The 17,405-nt window shown below is 26.6% G+C and overlaps 1 protein-coding gene across 4 annotated transcripts; it reads right to left on the bottom strand.

Moving 5' to 3' along the window:
- Window positions 1-926: 926 nt before the first annotated feature.
- Window positions 927-3,810, bottom strand: LOC111279856 (FCS-Like Zinc finger 8-like). 4 transcript variants are annotated; one of them, XM_089756417.1, is made up of 4 exons: window positions 3,447-3,810; window positions 2,495-2,602; window positions 1,568-2,378; window positions 927-1,377 (listed from the first exon to the last, which is right to left on the bottom strand). In XM_089756417.1, exons 3-4 carry the CDS (start codon window positions 2,329-2,331, stop codon window positions 1,272-1,274), a joined length of 870 nt encoding a protein of 289 aa, XP_089612543.1. In that variant the 5' UTR covers window positions 2,332-2,378; window positions 2,495-2,602; window positions 3,447-3,810; the 3' UTR covers window positions 927-1,271. The 4 variants fall into 4 exon arrangements, with proteins under 4 accessions (XP_089612543.1, XP_022722654.2, XP_022722653.2 ...); XM_022866919.2 differs by having other exon boundaries at window positions 1,568-2,375; XM_022866918.2 differs by lacking the exon at window positions 3,447-3,810 and having other exon boundaries at window positions 2,495-3,434.
- Window positions 3,811-17,405: the final 13,595 nt, after the last annotated feature.

The following is a 17,405-nucleotide window of genomic DNA, read 5'->3' as shown; positions in this document are numbered from 1 at the left end:
AAATGGTTTTTCTCAATGCTATTTCAAGTAGCAAGCTTTACTTCTGGTCTGAGTTATAGATACAGTATTGTCTCCGGCATCAATTGCTAATTTAGTGCCACCAGCTTTTCTCAATTACTAAGTTTGATAACTTTTTACTAGTCTCACAGTAGTTGCTCTATTTCCAAGTTACTTTCAGTTCGAGTAGATTAATTTTCAGCTTACAAATTCTAGACCTCATAATAATAACAATAATAATAATAATAATAATAATAATAATAATATAAACGATGTGGGCTACAAAGAATACGTGGTTCCGATATTTAATTTAATTAATTGATATTCAATAAATTTAAGATTTAAATCGTATCACTTAAAAGCAGTTTTTTTTCTTACCTCAAACTTGGATATCTTTATACCAAAAAATTCTTTATTATGCTAAACTTAAAGAAAATGACATATAACTCATTCCCTATTGCCCTTTATATTACTGCTCACAAGGGAATTGTACTTAATTAATGAAAAGTTTCAAATAGAAACTTCCTTCCCCAGAAGCAACTTTTCCATTGGGCAGTCCACCTGAAAGTGGGGTGGGAAAGGAGGGCTATAATTTGCAGCTTACTTATTTGTTTTGTTTAAAATTTAGTATCACTTAAAGAATCATTCCCATGAATGATTCACTAATCTATTCCTTAAAACTAGTTAGACTTACCTCAGGATCTATAAAAATAACACAGAATTACCTGCATAATCAATCAAAGAAAAGGGGACATATGTAAGAAAAGAAAAGAATCTACAATTGAAGTCACTGGCTCTTTAGTGCCTAATCAAAGGATGATCAGTAGGTAAAATAAGCAAAGACAATATATATATATATATGTGTGTGTGTGTGTGTGTGCTTTTCAATTCACAAATCAGGATGATCATCATTGCCATTTGCCACCAACTTTGACAACCAAAAACTGTGGACAAAAACCCAACAGCAATTACCCCATTATCACTTACAAGAAAATGTCTACAAATATCAGAGCCTATTGCTCCTTCCACCTGTTGAAGGAGATATAATGAGAAAACCAAGGTTCAATTTTTAACATTTAAGCAGATAAAAAAGTCCAGGATTTATAATCCAGTACCTTTTGTTTTTCTTTCACAACTAGCCTAGTCTAATCTGCAAATGAAGTAGTTAAAATTTTTATAATGATGGTCTGTAAACAAAGTTGTGGAGCAGGTTTACTTTTTCTTGGCTGGCTCTTCAAAGGAGAGAAAAAGATTGATGACAACTTAAACAACTGTCAAGAACAGGTCCCAAAGACATCATCTGATTCCAGTTTATCTAATTCTTCCTCTAGCATCATCTCTTGGTACCGGCATTCTCTGCTGCAAAATGCTTTCTCCCCTCTGAAAGAGAACAGGGCAATGAGATTCTAGATTTTGAAATTGGTTGTATTGATAATAAAAGCAAGTTTGATATTCAAAAAACTTCAAATTTTTCCACCAATAAAAGAAGATAGAGTAATAACAAAATATCAAATCATGTCAGAAAGACGAAAGCAAAGCAAATTCCACAAAAGGAAAACATGAAGCTAACCTGTACATGTAAATGTCTTTTCCCTGACCAAGATTCTTCCTGCAAGTATAACAGAAGCTGAGAAAACTGTCAGATTGGTAACTTGATCTATCACCCAAAAATCCATTCTCCCTCTTCGAAGAAGTGAACCCAACTACCCCACAACAGTTCTCAACAATGCAACTATCAAAAATATGGGTGGTTCTTGGATTAGGCCCATGTGATATTACACATGTGTAATCTTCTGAGAGTTCCATCTCAGTAGCTGAGAGACTCCCGGTGAAGAACCTAGGAGAATTCAATGCCTCAATGCTTTTCCTCATGGGAGAAGGAGACAAGCCAGAAGAAAATGAACTCAATTCAGAATTCCTTGTTTTGATACCAAATTCAGGAGGTGTTCTAGGAGATTCTGCAGGAGAAAAAACAGGAGGAAGGGATGGAATTTGGATCCTAAGTTGTGAACCGAAAAGGACAGGTTTTGACAGGTTGGAATCAAAAGCATCATCTTTGAGAGCATCAACAATGCCAAGACCAATTCCTTTAGAGTCAATTTTGTGTCTAATTTCAGGTTCTGGGGTTCTGGGGGTGCTTGATTCGGACCAAAAAGGGTTTTTGAAAGCTGAAAAGGGCTTGCTATCAAGAATAGAAGTTGGGCTCATAACAGCCTCAGTATTATCAGAAAAGGCTTTTAAAGTAAAACCAGTGAACAACCTAGGAAATGAAGTGGGTTTCTTCTGTTCCTTGTTGTCTTTGGGAGATGGAAGAGTAGTGTCACAGTCTGCCATTATTAAAATCTAAAGCTTCAGTTGCTGGTTCTTGCTGTTGATCTCTTCTAGAGCATCAATTGAAATTTTGGTATTAGTGTTGAACTATAACAATAAAAAAAAATAATAATAACAACATTACATGGAGAAAAGCAATTTAACAGAGGAGAAGAGAGAGACTTACCCGGAAAGATCGGTTTTTTAACCAAAAAGTGCTGTTGGTTGGAAGAAAACCTTTCAAGGCAGCTTTAAGCTTCAAAGATAGAAGAAGGTAGGATTTTCTTTTTCTCCTCTTTTGAGTTTAATATTAGAGAACGAGGAAAACAAAGGCAATATCAATACAGTCAAAACCACCATCTTCACAAAACCCAGAAACCAGAAAACAAAACCAAAGGCCCCATGAAATCTCTCTCTCTCTCTCTCTCTCTCTCTCTCTCTCTCTCTTTGCTAGAACTCTGTGTCTTCCAATTCAGAGCAGTGAATTACAAAACAGGAAAAAAGAAAAAAGAAAGAAGAAAAAACGTTTCACTTTTTATTTCCCTTATTTCTCAGCTAATGCCACCTGAAGGGTCATCATCAAAGAGACCAAACGTGCAATGAATCAGAAGAAAGAAGGTTTTGTATTTTTTTCCTTTCTTCTATTAAAGCTTTCTTTTTTGGCTTTGCTTTTGCTTTTTATTTTTTTGCCATCTTCTTTGATCTCGTCACAATGCAGTTTGGTTTTTTCTATGATAAAAGATTCAATAGATATAGACAAAAACCCTTCACGTAAAACCCCAAAAGGAAAAAAACAATATAGATTTATTACCTAGCAAGGCCTGAAAAAATGAAAAAGAAAAAAAACCCAGCAGGAAAACAAAATGATTAGTGAATTCTGAAATGTGGGGTTATCATTTTTTTTTTTTTTTTGGTTCTCTCTCTCTTTAGTGGGTTTACCTTTTTTCTATGATATTTTATTTTGAAACCCCACTATTTCATATTCTCCATCATCAGTGCTGAAAAATTGGCATGGAATTGCAGAGAAATGACAGAGAAAAATAGAAAAGAAAGTGAGAGAGAGAGAGACTGACTGAGAGTAAGGCAGAAACAAAAATAAAATATATATATATATATATAAAAGAGAGCTTTTTTGTTACTTTGAGGAGTTGTTGATGGGAATCAGTAGTTGTTTTTGGCTAAAGGCCACAGCTCCTCTCCACTGTCTGTCTCCTAATAATAGCAGTATTTTTCACGTCAATTTTTTTTTTTAGCTTTTTCCCTTTGCTTCCTCCTTCTGCTGCTTTCTTCGGCAGCTGCTGATGATTTTTTCCGGTAGAACTTCGATTGCTACTGTCTTCCTTGACTTCACTGGTCGCCTCATTATATAAAAGCAGAAAGGCTTTCAAAACTGACGAGACTGCTCAACCGAACATTACCTTAATCAAACCTCCTGTTCAACCTGGAGTTTGCTTGCTCTTGGCTTGGCTTGGCTATTTCTCACGGCTTTAGAGTTTGTGGTTTTTGTTTTTTTTTTTTTTTTGAACACTTTTAATTTCTCAAAACTTCTTTCAATTATTTAAAAAAAAAAAAAACAGAGACAAGTCTAAATGATAATGTTGAAAAAATATTTAAATTTTTTTGAAAAACTTTTAAAGAATTGAACAGTGACGTGATTTGGTGGAGGCCAATTATGGGTCGTCGTCAAAAAGAAAAATGCAGACAGACATCTAGTTGTTTTTCTTCACCGATATAAACAACAACGGAGTTAGAATCCAAAAATTAATGGACTCTTCTATTTTTAGTTTAGGTTTTTTAGGTCTTATTGCATCTAGTTTTTGGAAAAAGATTTCGTTCAAAGAAATTTTAACAGAAAACAAAATAAGACTCATTAATAAATTATTTTTACTTACTGTCTTAAGAGAAGATGTTTTAAACGGAGTCTAGAAATCTTTTGTCGTTAAATAAAAATTTATTTTTGCTTAATTAAATAATTAAAATTTGTAAATATTTATTAATAACTTTTAAAGTTTTAAAATTATCATTTATTTTTTATTTGGCATTATCTATATCATAAAAATAACCAGAACATGATAAAATAAGTCCAACAAAAGAGATAGTATGGATGATTAAAATTTTCAAAGTATTGAATCATTAAAAAATGAATTTACTACATTTTTTGTATTTAAATTTTAGAAAATATTATATAAATTGATACTTAGAGAATTAAAATTTAAAATTTATGTTACAAACTTTCAAAATATAATTATTTTAATCCAAATGCTAATACTATATTGTTAACTTAATTACTTGTATGGTATTTAATTTGTATAATTTTATTAAAACAAATTATTCGTTAAATAAAAATATTAAATATTTTATAAAAAATTCATATAAATGTCAAATGGATATCATGAAAAATAATAATTAATCACTTTTAGATAATATTTATATTTAGATAAAAAAATATTTTTAATTCATATTGAAAAATATGTTAATAGTATATGTGATTAATATATAACTTGATAATATTTATTAAATATTATATATATAAATTGATATAATTAATGAGAGAAAAATTTAAGCTAACATAATATATAGTTTGAAAAATAGAAATACAAATTACATTTAAATTCTATAGGACTAATTTACATGTATTTCTAAATTCTATGTAAAAAGAATGTAATTAACCCTAAAAAATAATATTTAAGACCAAAAAAGGAAACAAACGGGGCCTGAAATTTGATGAGCAAGCCGAATGATCAGCTTGAATCAACTAAAACTTTACCAATGTAGTGAATCAACTAAAACTTCTGAAGCCATAGCCATCCATGCGTCAGAGTCTAGGTGCGGGCCCTTCATAATTTCTCCTTTTTGACCAAAATTGAATTTGGAAAAAAAATATTGTAAAAATTAAATCACGGACCGCCCTTGTAGACCAATCATCATCATAATCAAGGCCCCAGCTGGGCCTACCTATGGGCCCTACCTAAGACCCAGTTCAATTCCCGGATTCCTGAACTGGACCCACCCATCACTGATTATATTTGATAAATTGGTACTAAAATAATTAATTGGAGTACTGATTATCTTTTACTGGTTGTACTTAAATACCCTTTTGAAATTATTAACAGTTTTAACTGTGGGACCACAGTTGGGAAGAATCAGGAGGGACTTTTTGGGGAAATGAAATTTTTTTTTTTTGGGTAATAGCCTTTCAGTAAAGTTGATAATTTTAAGTACAACTTGTAAAAGTCCCCGGCTATGCCCCGGTTAAAATTTTTTATTTTTAAAATATAAATCACTTTTATTTTTTAATAGAAAGTATATGCATCTAATTGATTTTATGATTTGAATTTACAAAATTTCAGTTAAACTGTAATAATTAATTAATAATATTTTTATATTTTCATTTTTTATTAATTATTTGAAGTCAATATTTATTTAATAAATTTTTTGTTATATTCTTTAATTATTTTAAAATAACTATATTTTATTTTTATTATTATTGCGAGAGGTAATTTCACTTATTCAATTAATGATTTTATTTTATTATTTTATTAATCTTTAATTAATAATTTTCAACCAATTTCATAAATTTAATTATACCCTTAAAAAAATTAATTGACATAAAAGAATATTAGGGCATAATTGATCAATTTTTTTTTATAAAATGTAGATTTAAATCCTTATACCATTAAAGCACAAACAATAACTCAATCTCTAAATGAGCTTAACTTTGGGTAGACCTGATAATTTAAAATAAATATGATGATATGACATGAATATAATATAAATAAAAAATAAAAAAGTAATAAAAATAATTTAAAATTTTAATAATAATTATATATGAGTTTAATAAAATAAAAAATATATATTTTATATTTTTATATCGATAAAAATTATGACACATAATTTTATATAAAACACAATACGAATATATAAAATTTAATATTTTACATGATACAAATACATGAATCATCATATTTAACTTTAGATTAAATCTATCGATTCACTTTTCTTAAATATCAAATCTATGTGTTTTAAAGCCAATTTAAAATTCCTTAAACCTACACAAAAATTCTTCATCTAACTTTTATTCTTTCATTTTTTATTTTGAAATAAAAATGATGTTTATTGTGGTGATTTAGCTATTTTTTTTTCATGAAATTTAGTTGGTATTCTTTAACTGCAGGAAATTGTGCTTTTTTGTAGCCCTTAGATGGATTTTTTTTAAAATTTTTGAATGAAATCTTGAATTTCTATTTATAGAGTTGTTTTTTTTTATAGTTTTAGCTAATATTTTTCTGGTTTAAAGAGTAAAAATTAGGTTTTAATTTTTTATTTAAAATTTTAGATTTTTTACTTAGATTTTAATTATAATAGTTATTTTATATAATTGATTGTGCAATTTGTTTTTTATGAAGGATAAAATAATAATTTTATTTAATGGACAAATGTCAAAATGGAAATCCTTAGGGGATTTTTTTTTTCATATATATAAAATGTTCCAACAATACCTAGGGTCATATTAATTATTTGAATTTTTTTAAAAATGTAAGTATGTATCAATTTCATTTAAAAAATTCTATTTAATTTTTTAATTAATAATTGATTTGCAACATATCTATTTTATCTCAAATTTCCTTAAAAAATATAATTCATAGTATTTTAAACCATTAGTATGATATTTTTCTTATTATTAATTGATGTTAAATATTAATTAAAAATAATTATATGTTAAAAATTATACCTCATAATACAAAAAAAAAAAAAAAAAGAATTGGACTTGAATTTTAATTTAGTAAATTAGGTCAATAGATTACATTTGGGGTGGCTTTAAATATAAAGAAGATTTCTTAAGATAAACTAAAGAAAATAAATAGGATTTTTAAAATAATTATATATTACTATCATTATTAATTTATTAATTATATAAATGAAAAATTGCACTAAAAAGTATATCTTCAAGCTATAGTAAAATATATTACTTTGAGCCCATGTTATTTGGACAAAAGGCAAGTTCAATTTTTATTATTTTTCTTTTTTTGATGCAATGAAACGAGGTGTTTTGTATTTACATAAAGTCATTAAAAACTCTAAAATTCAGTTTTACACCTTTTTTTTCTAGAAACTCTGTCATTCGTCCCTCTCATTTTTATCTTTCAAATCTCTCATTTGGTCTTCTTGTCATCGTCGGTGGTCATCAGAAAATTTTCCTTCCCTCCACTCGTTGCTTTTTACTTGGCAGAATCATTTATCTTGTTTCTCTCCTTTTCCTTTATTTTTTTTTCTTAATCATTTTTGTCTCTAAAATCCTAGATCTAACATCTTTTTGCCATTAATGGTTGTTAGTGTAATATGGATTTCCAATTTTCTTTTTCCTTCATAAATGAAAAACCCTTCTAAAATGCAAAACCCTAATCCTTATATTTTTTCTAAAGCCATGTCCTTTTTTTTTGTTATTATGGGTGGTTTTTTTTTTTTTTTTTTTGTTGCGTAAAATTTCGTTTGCCGGCGGTTTACCTCCAAAAACTTGTCTCAAACCCCTTTTTCTCTCTTCTTTCTGTTTGTCGTCTCACTTTTTGCTAAAACTCATCCTAGAGCCCTAGATTTGAGCCTAAAAGTCGTGGTTTCCAACGTTTTAAACATTTTTTTCGCTGCTCTACTGGCCACCAATTCCATCTACGTTCTTTATTTGGTCCTGACCTTCCTCCTCCCTAAAGATCAAGCTCCAAAACAATCTTAAACTAATTTTTTTTTTTTGTCACTGCTTCTCTCTTTTGTAGGGGACGTGGTTTTTTTTTTTTTTGTGTGATTTGATGATTTGATGTTGCGGAGGATTTGGGTATTGGTAGATGAATAATTTTTTTTTTTTTTTTTTAGCTTTTTTTTTATTATATTTGAGTTTGTTATATGTGTTTGATTTTGGGTTAGTTGAGGCTGAGTTTTAGAATTTTTTTAATTTATGGTTTATTTTTTTATTATATTTAAGTTTAATTTATGTTTTTGATTTTGAGTTATTTGATATTGAATTTGAGAATGGAAGAAAATTTTTATTGAAATTTAGAAAAAATTAATTTATTTTATTTTAGATTTTGTTTCTATCAAATACACTTTCATAGAAGACAGAGCTTGGCTTTGGCACCACCGTCGGTGGATATGGTTCTTTTCATCCTACATTTTTTTATCGTGTGCAATATTTTATTACAAAATACCTTTAATACCTTTAATAACTATAATAATATCAACAATACCTCAAATGAATAAAGAAATTACTGATGTGGCAGAGAAATTGAGAATTGATTTGAAAGGGATTACTTGTATATATAAATATAGATAGTAAAATGATAAAAAAAATGATAGCAATATAATTTAAAATTTTAATAAAAATAATATACATATTTAATAAAAATAAAAAAATATTTGATATATTAATATGAATTGTAAAAAAATAATTTATGTATTTTATGTAATAAATATAAAATAAATATATATAAATATACGAATTATTATATTTATATTTGGAGAATGATATACTCATACTATTAACATGTGACAATGAATTATTATTAGTTATAATATTTTCTATTATTAAGGCTAGCATTTGCGATATGACTCGATAAACCCATTCTATTACATGAAATTAAATTAAAAGGATAATTATTTTTCATTATGTTTATGTATGATGTATCAAAAGGATAATTATGAAATTTTTAATTGAATATTTAATATAATGATAAGTGTACGTGTTCTCTTATTTCAGTAATTAAATTAAGATCTTCATCCCAAATTTAAAAAGAAAATAGTACATACAAATCTCAAACTTAATGCTATATTATTTCATCAATAACACTTTTAATTAATAATCATGTCACTTCCAACTTTGACAAACAACCAGCTGATAATTGTAAAATGTGGTGAAGTGTCACTTGTTAATCCAATTGTTTAGTCCTTTCAAAAGATGGTTTTAAATGAAATCCACCTATCCGAACTTAACCATAAAAAATATTTAAAATTGTTGATGGTGTTTTTGGATCTCTCAGCTAGAAAGAACAATAGTTTTGTTCCGAGAAAGCCAATTAATCTTTTAACTCATACGATTGAGAGGTCAATCTAATTCGTTTTATTATAATTATAATAAAATAAAAGTTTATAAACTTAATTTAAGATAAAGTTTTGATTTTGTTTTTTATTAAACTTCAAATTTTTATATGAATTTTAATTAACCTAAACAAAAATAAAGAAGAAACTAATGAAGTTATTTATTTTGTAGTTTTTTTTTTATGAAGGTTACTGTCATGAATGATTTTTTAATTATTAAAAAATATTTAACATGATATTGAATTTAAAATATTTTTAATATAATATATAAATTATGAATATTAACCATAGTTACTTTAAATAATAATATGTAATTAACAAATATTTATTTAAGTATTAAATTAATTACTAAAATTATATTTCAAATATCAAATTAAAAATTTTTTAAATTTAAATAATATATTAAATATTTTATTATAATTTAAAAATCATTTATGATATTACTTAAAAATAATTACATCACGTTAACTTAAATTAATCTTAAATGTAAGTTAAAATCATCATTATTAGGACGCGTGTGTTAATTTAATGTACTTTTGAGAGGTTTAAAGTGATCGCAATAAAAAACTTAGTACTCAAATTTTTTTCCACGAGAAGTGGGTTATTGATTTCTAATGTGTTGTCAAATCATTACATTTAATTTTTTATTTAAGAGTGTTCATCACTTTTCTACTAGTATTATTTATTTTTAGGTTTTGCTTTTTTCATTTTCTTCGATTATTATTTGCATAATTGCATTAAATGGTTTGATCATATGGGCTACCCTCTTTCAAAAGCGATCAGTCTATATCAGCTCTTGCAAATTCTATAATAGACTACTTAAATAATAAATCTTTTTAAAGCTGACCTAAAAAAGCAAACTCTTGTAAGTTGAAATTGGTGTTTCCTTTTTCTCTTTGTTAAATCTTCTCGATATTGTCAACTTATATGACATATTAGTGCGATGGTCCTGCCTCGGGGTTATTTTTTGGTTAAATATTCATTTTACTTTCAAATTATGTCATTTCGTCACTTTTTTATCACTCTAAAATTAAAAATTTAAAATCAAATACTTAAAATTTAATTTTGTTTGAAAAATACATATTTTGACTAATGATATTAGTCAAATGTTGATATGGCAAATTCCAACCAATAAAAGCATGTCATGCGCCATATTATTTTTATTTTTATTTTAAAAATAAAAAATTTATAATTATAATTTTTTTAAAAAAATAAAAAAAAAAAATTTTTTATTTATCTTTCAAAATAAAAATAAAAAATATATATAAGATATATTTTTTAAAATTTTCCTTTTGTGAAATAAAATTTTTAAAATTTAAAAAAAAGAGTGAAAGGGGTTAGGGAGAGATCAGATGGGAGGGAAAGAAGAAGGGTAGGGTCAACTTGTCTATGATGGCATCTGGTCAACCAAAAGTCAAATCTAGTTAATTTGGAACAAGTCATGTTGATCTGTTTTAGCCTAATTAGATCTGTGTTCGGTTAACACCTTTTCCCCTTTCTGGCCCTATCTTACTTCGAGTCAGCCAAATTCGTTGCTAGTTGCCTCATTCTTTTTCCTACTCTCCCTTTTTTGCCTCTTTGCTTTCCTCTCTCCCAACCTTTTTTTTTATTTTATTTTTTGATCTTTTAAGTTCAAAACTAAAATATTCATATTTTTGAATTTTTTAAAATTATTTAAAAATTTTTTGTTCTTTTAATTTGTGACATGCAATGGTCCCAAAGATGACATAACAATAACATGACAACATATTATTGGTCGTCGATACCACATCATCTTTAAGTTAGCAATGTTATATTTTGGGGCAAATTATTTGACGGAAGAAAACTATAGATACCTAATTGTAAATAAAATTTCTACAAACATCAATGTGATAGAACTACATTTGTTTGATGAGCTAATGAATATTTAACCCATATTTTTTTATAAAAGTACATTATAATGCTAGAGAATTATCAAATTATCTAATTCTATTATATCTTTGTATTACGTATATTAAAAAGTAATTGTTTATAAATTATATCATTATCATGAAGTACTTCAAGTTTAATTAATAAATATTATACATTGTGGATACATAATTTTATCCGAACATATTTTAGTCAATTGCGATGCTTTAAAAGTTAAGACCCAAGTCTTATCGAAAATTTTTCAATTATTTCAAGATTTTTGAACAAGTTGATTTTTAGGAAAATACAAGAAAAATAGAAAAAAATCAAAGAAAAAAGTCAAAAGTCAATTTAAAGTCAACTTAGTCAAATTTGTTCAAAATTGGTAGAATTTGGTTGAAATAGGATCAAATTTAAGGCATTTTAGAAGAATCGAACTAAGACATTAGATTCTTGAAGACTAAAACAAATTTTGAGTTTTGAGAAATAAAAAAAAGGGAAAAATGACAAAAAAACCTCTAATGAGGCCCCGATTCAAAGTTGGTTAAGTTCAATCAAGATTGCTTAGAATTGTTTAAGTTTTGTCAAAGCCATATGTTAGAAAGGAAATCGTTGAAAAAATTGAATTTTGAGCTAAAATGATCAAAATGCGTCTTGATCAAACTTGATCAAACTTTGGTCAACCCTTAGAATCCATGATTAACTAGGACTATTATGGTTTAATATTAATAAAATTATGATTTGGACCTTTAGAAATTATGTTGGATCTCAAATGAGACGTGAAAGTACAAAAATGCCTTTTAACGGCATTTTCATAATTTTGCCATTTTTTGGCTCGATTTTTTGGGAAAAGTTCTATATCAGAACTAGATATTATTTTATAAATTTTGGTTTAGTAAAATCAAAAAATCATGATTAAATCATAAGATCTAGGAATAATCATGAAAAGGGCATTTAATCACTAATAAAAGGTAAATGAATAATTTCACATAAACCAAGAGACAGCTTTGTATGTTTCTAGAAGGGCATTTAATCACTAATAAAAGGTAAATGACTAATCATGAAAAGGGCATTTAATCATTCTTCAATTAGGATTAGGCCTTGCATCTCTTAAGCACTTTTTATAATAAGATTAGGACTTCTTGAATAAAAGAGAATTAGGTCGCTCATTTTTGTTAATAGCCCACCAAACCTAACCTTTATAGTATTTTAGGCTTTATTTGGACCACCGATTGGATTGTGCTTGCCTTGGTCACCATCTTAGGCTAATCTTGCATCTTAGGCTTTGTACATCTTCTTTAGTTTGCCACCCATACTTGTTTACCTCATGCAATCCTACCTTAGGTAGGAATACAAAGTCAACTTAAGATTTCCTAATCAACCTAAGAAAGCCTTCCCCAAGTAAATCTCCTAGTCAAGATAAGAATTTCAAGTCAAAGTGGGATAACTTAGTTAAATTAGGAATCTGTGTAAAAATAAGAAAACCTTTTTCAAGAAGGAAAATGAATGGCAAATTGATCTTTTTCAATTTAAGGTAGAATTTGTCTAGAATTTTCCAAGATTTTCTCCAAACACTGACCTAAATCCTAAACCTAATCCTAAACCCTAAACTTTAAACCTATCCTTGTATTGTAACTTAAATCATAATCTAATCTTTAAACTTAAGCCAAACCTTAAATTTGTTTAAACCTCTTTTGAAAACCTAAAGTTTAACCTAAAACCCTATACCTAAGTTACATTCACATGCATTTGCATTTTACTTATTTAATAATTGCACATGCATTATCATTTTTTATTGTCATTTTCATATGATTTTATTTATATTTGGCATTTTATATTAGCATGCACATGATATATCTTTTCACATTTCATCGTTTTTATTTTATGATTCATGTCATTCATTTGGTTGCATTTATAGTTTAACAACGAATAATATTTTTAGAAAAAAAAAATTAATATGCCTAGTAAGTATGATTTTTGAGACTTAACCTTAATATATGGGGATTCTTAACAATTATCTTCATAAAGAATGTTTTGATGAATTACTATGGAAATCCTAAAGTAAAAAAATATTTTTAAAATTTTGCTTAAATACAAGGGAGTTTAGAAAAAGTATCAATACCAAAGGTTTTCATTTTAATTCAAAAATAAAAATATTTGCTTTATCAATTTAAAAAATAACACAAAAATGAAATTTTATGAAAATAAATGAAATTCAAGGAGTTATCTTTAAATATTAAGGTTAGGATAATTTTTCTCAAAATTCAAGGATAATATGCAATTAATTGGTACCTTTTTAAAATAGTATTGTATGGATGCTAATCAACCCCCATGCTTAATCAAACTCCTTTGATTTTATAGATCAAAAATATCTTTTTCACAATCCTTAAAGTTGTTTTCAGTTTTATTAAAAAAATAAATTTTTCGTAAGTGATCAATCATATCTAAAAAAAAGATTGGTGACGATTTTCTTGTATTATTTTTAAATTATTTGTCTTGGAGTTAGGTTCTCAGACTCACACATTGCAACATGGTGATATAAAAATATACTAATACTTATGTTATCATAACAATCATTTTGAGAAGTTGATTTAATTATAAATAAAAAACCCATAATTTATCTTTATATTTATTTAAATAAGTTTATATATGCATATTATTTATAAAACATATATAACAAATATAAGTTTTAAAATAATTTTCACAACCATAACATCTATATATATTAGTAATAATTAACATTAATTGAATATGTATGTTATTTATATAAATAGAATTAAGAGTTAAATTTAGTTTCAACTTACAAAATTTAACTAAGTTACAAACCTTCTGTTTTTACTTGAATAAGTTTTTTTTTTTTTATTAAGTGATAAAATGCTCTTAAATTTTATCTCATACATTTTTTTTAAGGGATTTAAAAAAAAAGGGGGTGTTATAGAAATTTTTATATTTTAATCTAATTAGAAAATGTATTTACTTAGAAGGAAATAAAAAGTCTGAAATTAATAAGAAGGAAGTTGGTTTTACTTTTTTAACTATAGTAACAAAAAAAAAAAAAGCTTTCTTTTCTTTCTTCCATTTTGTCATCGCCCTGACCTTCCTTTTTTTTCCTTTATCTTTCAATTCCTTCCCTTTAATTTTCTATCATTGTTAGTTCTCTACCTCTTCTATTTTTTTTTTACCTCATTTTCTTTGCAAATCTAAATCAAAAAGAAGAAATTATAGAACCCTATCATTAGTTTTCATAATTATTCTATGTTTGCTCTGTTAATCACAATTGGACATGCTTACTAAGCCTTATGCTTATGGTAAGTAGCTTTACTATTTTTTTAATCATTATTCAATTTCATTTTTTTTTATTGTTTTTAAGTTTCATTTTAACTGGTTGCTATTTAAGATTAATTGGTTTTAGGATATTATTTTAAAAATTTTAAATTTTAGGATTTAGGGAATTTTTAAATTAAGCTTAAAAGTTGGATATTGTGATTGATGTAGACCATTAAGCATAGGCATATTGTAATTGGTACATAGACTTATCACTATTTAACATTGAGTTTAGGTTCATGGGGTATTGACTATTGAGTAGATCTCCATCAATTTGAAATCAGAAGGGATAAAAAAAATCTCATGTAAACATGCAAGACTAGTTTCAAGCAAATACATCAGAGTGCTTTTTACAACATGTAGATAATTGGATATTAGATATTTGAATTTGCTTGCTTCGATTTCAAATTTGGATTTGCTTGTATCTTATTTGGATTTGTTTATATCGTATTTTGATTTGCTTTGCTTTGATGTATTAATTGAAACATTTTTGACGACTTAGGTTTAGATGTTTGCATTTTCATCTTGATTCTTTATTTTGAGGTTGTTTTTAACTAATTTGATGAATAAAAATTTGGTAATAAAAAATTATTTTAGGTTGTTTATATGGTGGAGGAATTGATTTGTGGTTTAGCTATTTTCCTATTAATTAATTATTTTCCTATTATTTAGTATTGCTTTGGTCATGGTTGCTAATGATTGCAATGTTGTTGAATTATTTGTTTTGTTGGAGAATGGTTGAGGTTTTCCAATTTTAACTAGGTTTGGTAGTTTAGTAATTAACTTTAATTTGATTGTATACTTATAGGATATAAACATATTAGTTATAGGATATGTATATTATACTTATAGGACATACACATATAGATATACTTATATGTACATTTCATTATAATATCAAATTTTTAATTGATCAGGTTCTATATTTTGGATTAATTGGTTATTACTGTAAATGTATATATTAGTATTACTTTAATCATAATTGCTAGTGATTGCATTGTTTATGAGGTATAGGATATGTACATTGTATTATAGGATATGTACATTTAGGTATAACTATATGTACATTTCATCAGAATGTTAAAATCCTAATGGATCAAATCTTGCAATCATGTACATTGATCTAGTTGTAGATGCACTATTTTTGTCTTTCGCACCATAAGTTAAGGGGTTCAAAAACAAATAAATTTTCATTCTACTTGAAAATTCAAGGGCTTTTATTAAAGAAAGTATGTCTTTTGAACTAAATCATTTTAAGAACAACAAAATTCAATATTCAATATACTACTCAACTGTGGAAAGTAAGATTATAGCCAAGTGTTTCACCCATATGTGGCTCAAAACACATATTGTATATATACTTTGATTCTAGTCAATTATGAAGAGAATAAGAGTGATAGTTGGAAAAGCAAAATTTAGAAAAAAATGGATTGCAAGGAGTACCATGTTATCTAACCTAGCTTGTTAAACTTTACTTGAGATTTTTCTAGTGCTTTATCTTTGTTATCTAAGAAATTTCAGTTTTGATTGTTTATAGGGTTTAGAAACTCATTTAGGGTACTACATTTAGGGTACTTGATCAACTGATAAGTTTCATAGTGTACTACATTCCTTTGTTCATAGTTTTCTATGTGTTCACTAAAGTTAATTTTTCTTCCTTATATATTTAGTGTTCATTACCTTTTACTCATGCTTGAATCAAGAAGAATTGTTGAATTGTTAGAAGCATTTGAGGTTATGTCCAAATATAACCAACATATTCCACCAATAGTTATGATTCTAAGTAGAAAATATCAAACATGAGTTAGCTAGTGGATTAAACCTTTAGAAGTTGAACTTGATTATGAATTGATTACATTGTTAGGTATGCCTTTTAATAAAAGTCAAGTTGCATGAAGGAAAAAAAATCTTTCTTTCAAGAAAAAAATTTAATGTTGGTATCACTTTTTATGTATTTTTATTAAGGTTACTTGTTTACCTACTTTTAAGGTTTATGGTTGATATATAAATGCAGAAAAGATATTGGTTTTGGTAATGAAAAACCCATTTTGAAAAATAACAATAATTAGAGAACTATCTCTTATTGGTAAGGTTGCAGCATCAGAAATAAAGTTAATCATGGCATAGGTGCAATGAAAATTGCAATATTTTCTCCCCATTATAGATGCAAAATGCTATACATTTGATAATTCCTTGTTTCATCCACCAATATGAAAACAACCATTCATTTCCAAATTTCTTTCATTGAAGATAAACCCAAATTAAGTATCTGACTATGGTTGACTCAAAACAAATTCTAGTGCAAATTAAAAACAAAATGCAACATTATCCTAATTTAAGCAAGTGCATCATTAAGAACCTTTGGATACATAAGATTAAAGACATTTAAAAATAATAAAATGAAAATTGAATTTCATGAGTTAATGACTTTAATGTGGTTTCTTCAAGTTCAAACAATTATTTGTTATTGGACTGAATAACTCCTAAATCTCTTTCAATTCCTTTTCTGACACCAAAAACATGAAAAAAGCATAAATATTGTTATACTTCTCTTTATTTTAATTTCTTTTTCCTAAGCTATAGTTTAGATCTTTAGTTTAAATTGAGAAACTTAATTCTTTAAGTTATATACTTTAGTTTCTTATAGTTAGGTTGAAAACAACTTATATACTAGTAGTTGTCAATGGACTAAAAAAATCAAAAGAAATAGATATAAAAGAATGACAGGCATGGAGCAAACATCCTATGTTCTGCATACAACAAAAGACGGAATCTAAATATACTTGACAACTATTAGCATTTTA

The sequence above is a fragment of the Durio zibethinus genome, chromosome 27, assembly GCF_047325235.1.
Source record: "Durio zibethinus cultivar Kanyao isolate XHJ-2024 chromosome 27, ASM4732523v1, whole genome shotgun sequence".
NCBI lineage: Eukaryota > Viridiplantae > Streptophyta > Magnoliopsida > Malvales > Malvaceae > Durio > Durio zibethinus.
Note: the sequence above shows the minus strand (reverse complement) of the source record. Positions and strands in the feature narration are given on the sequence as shown.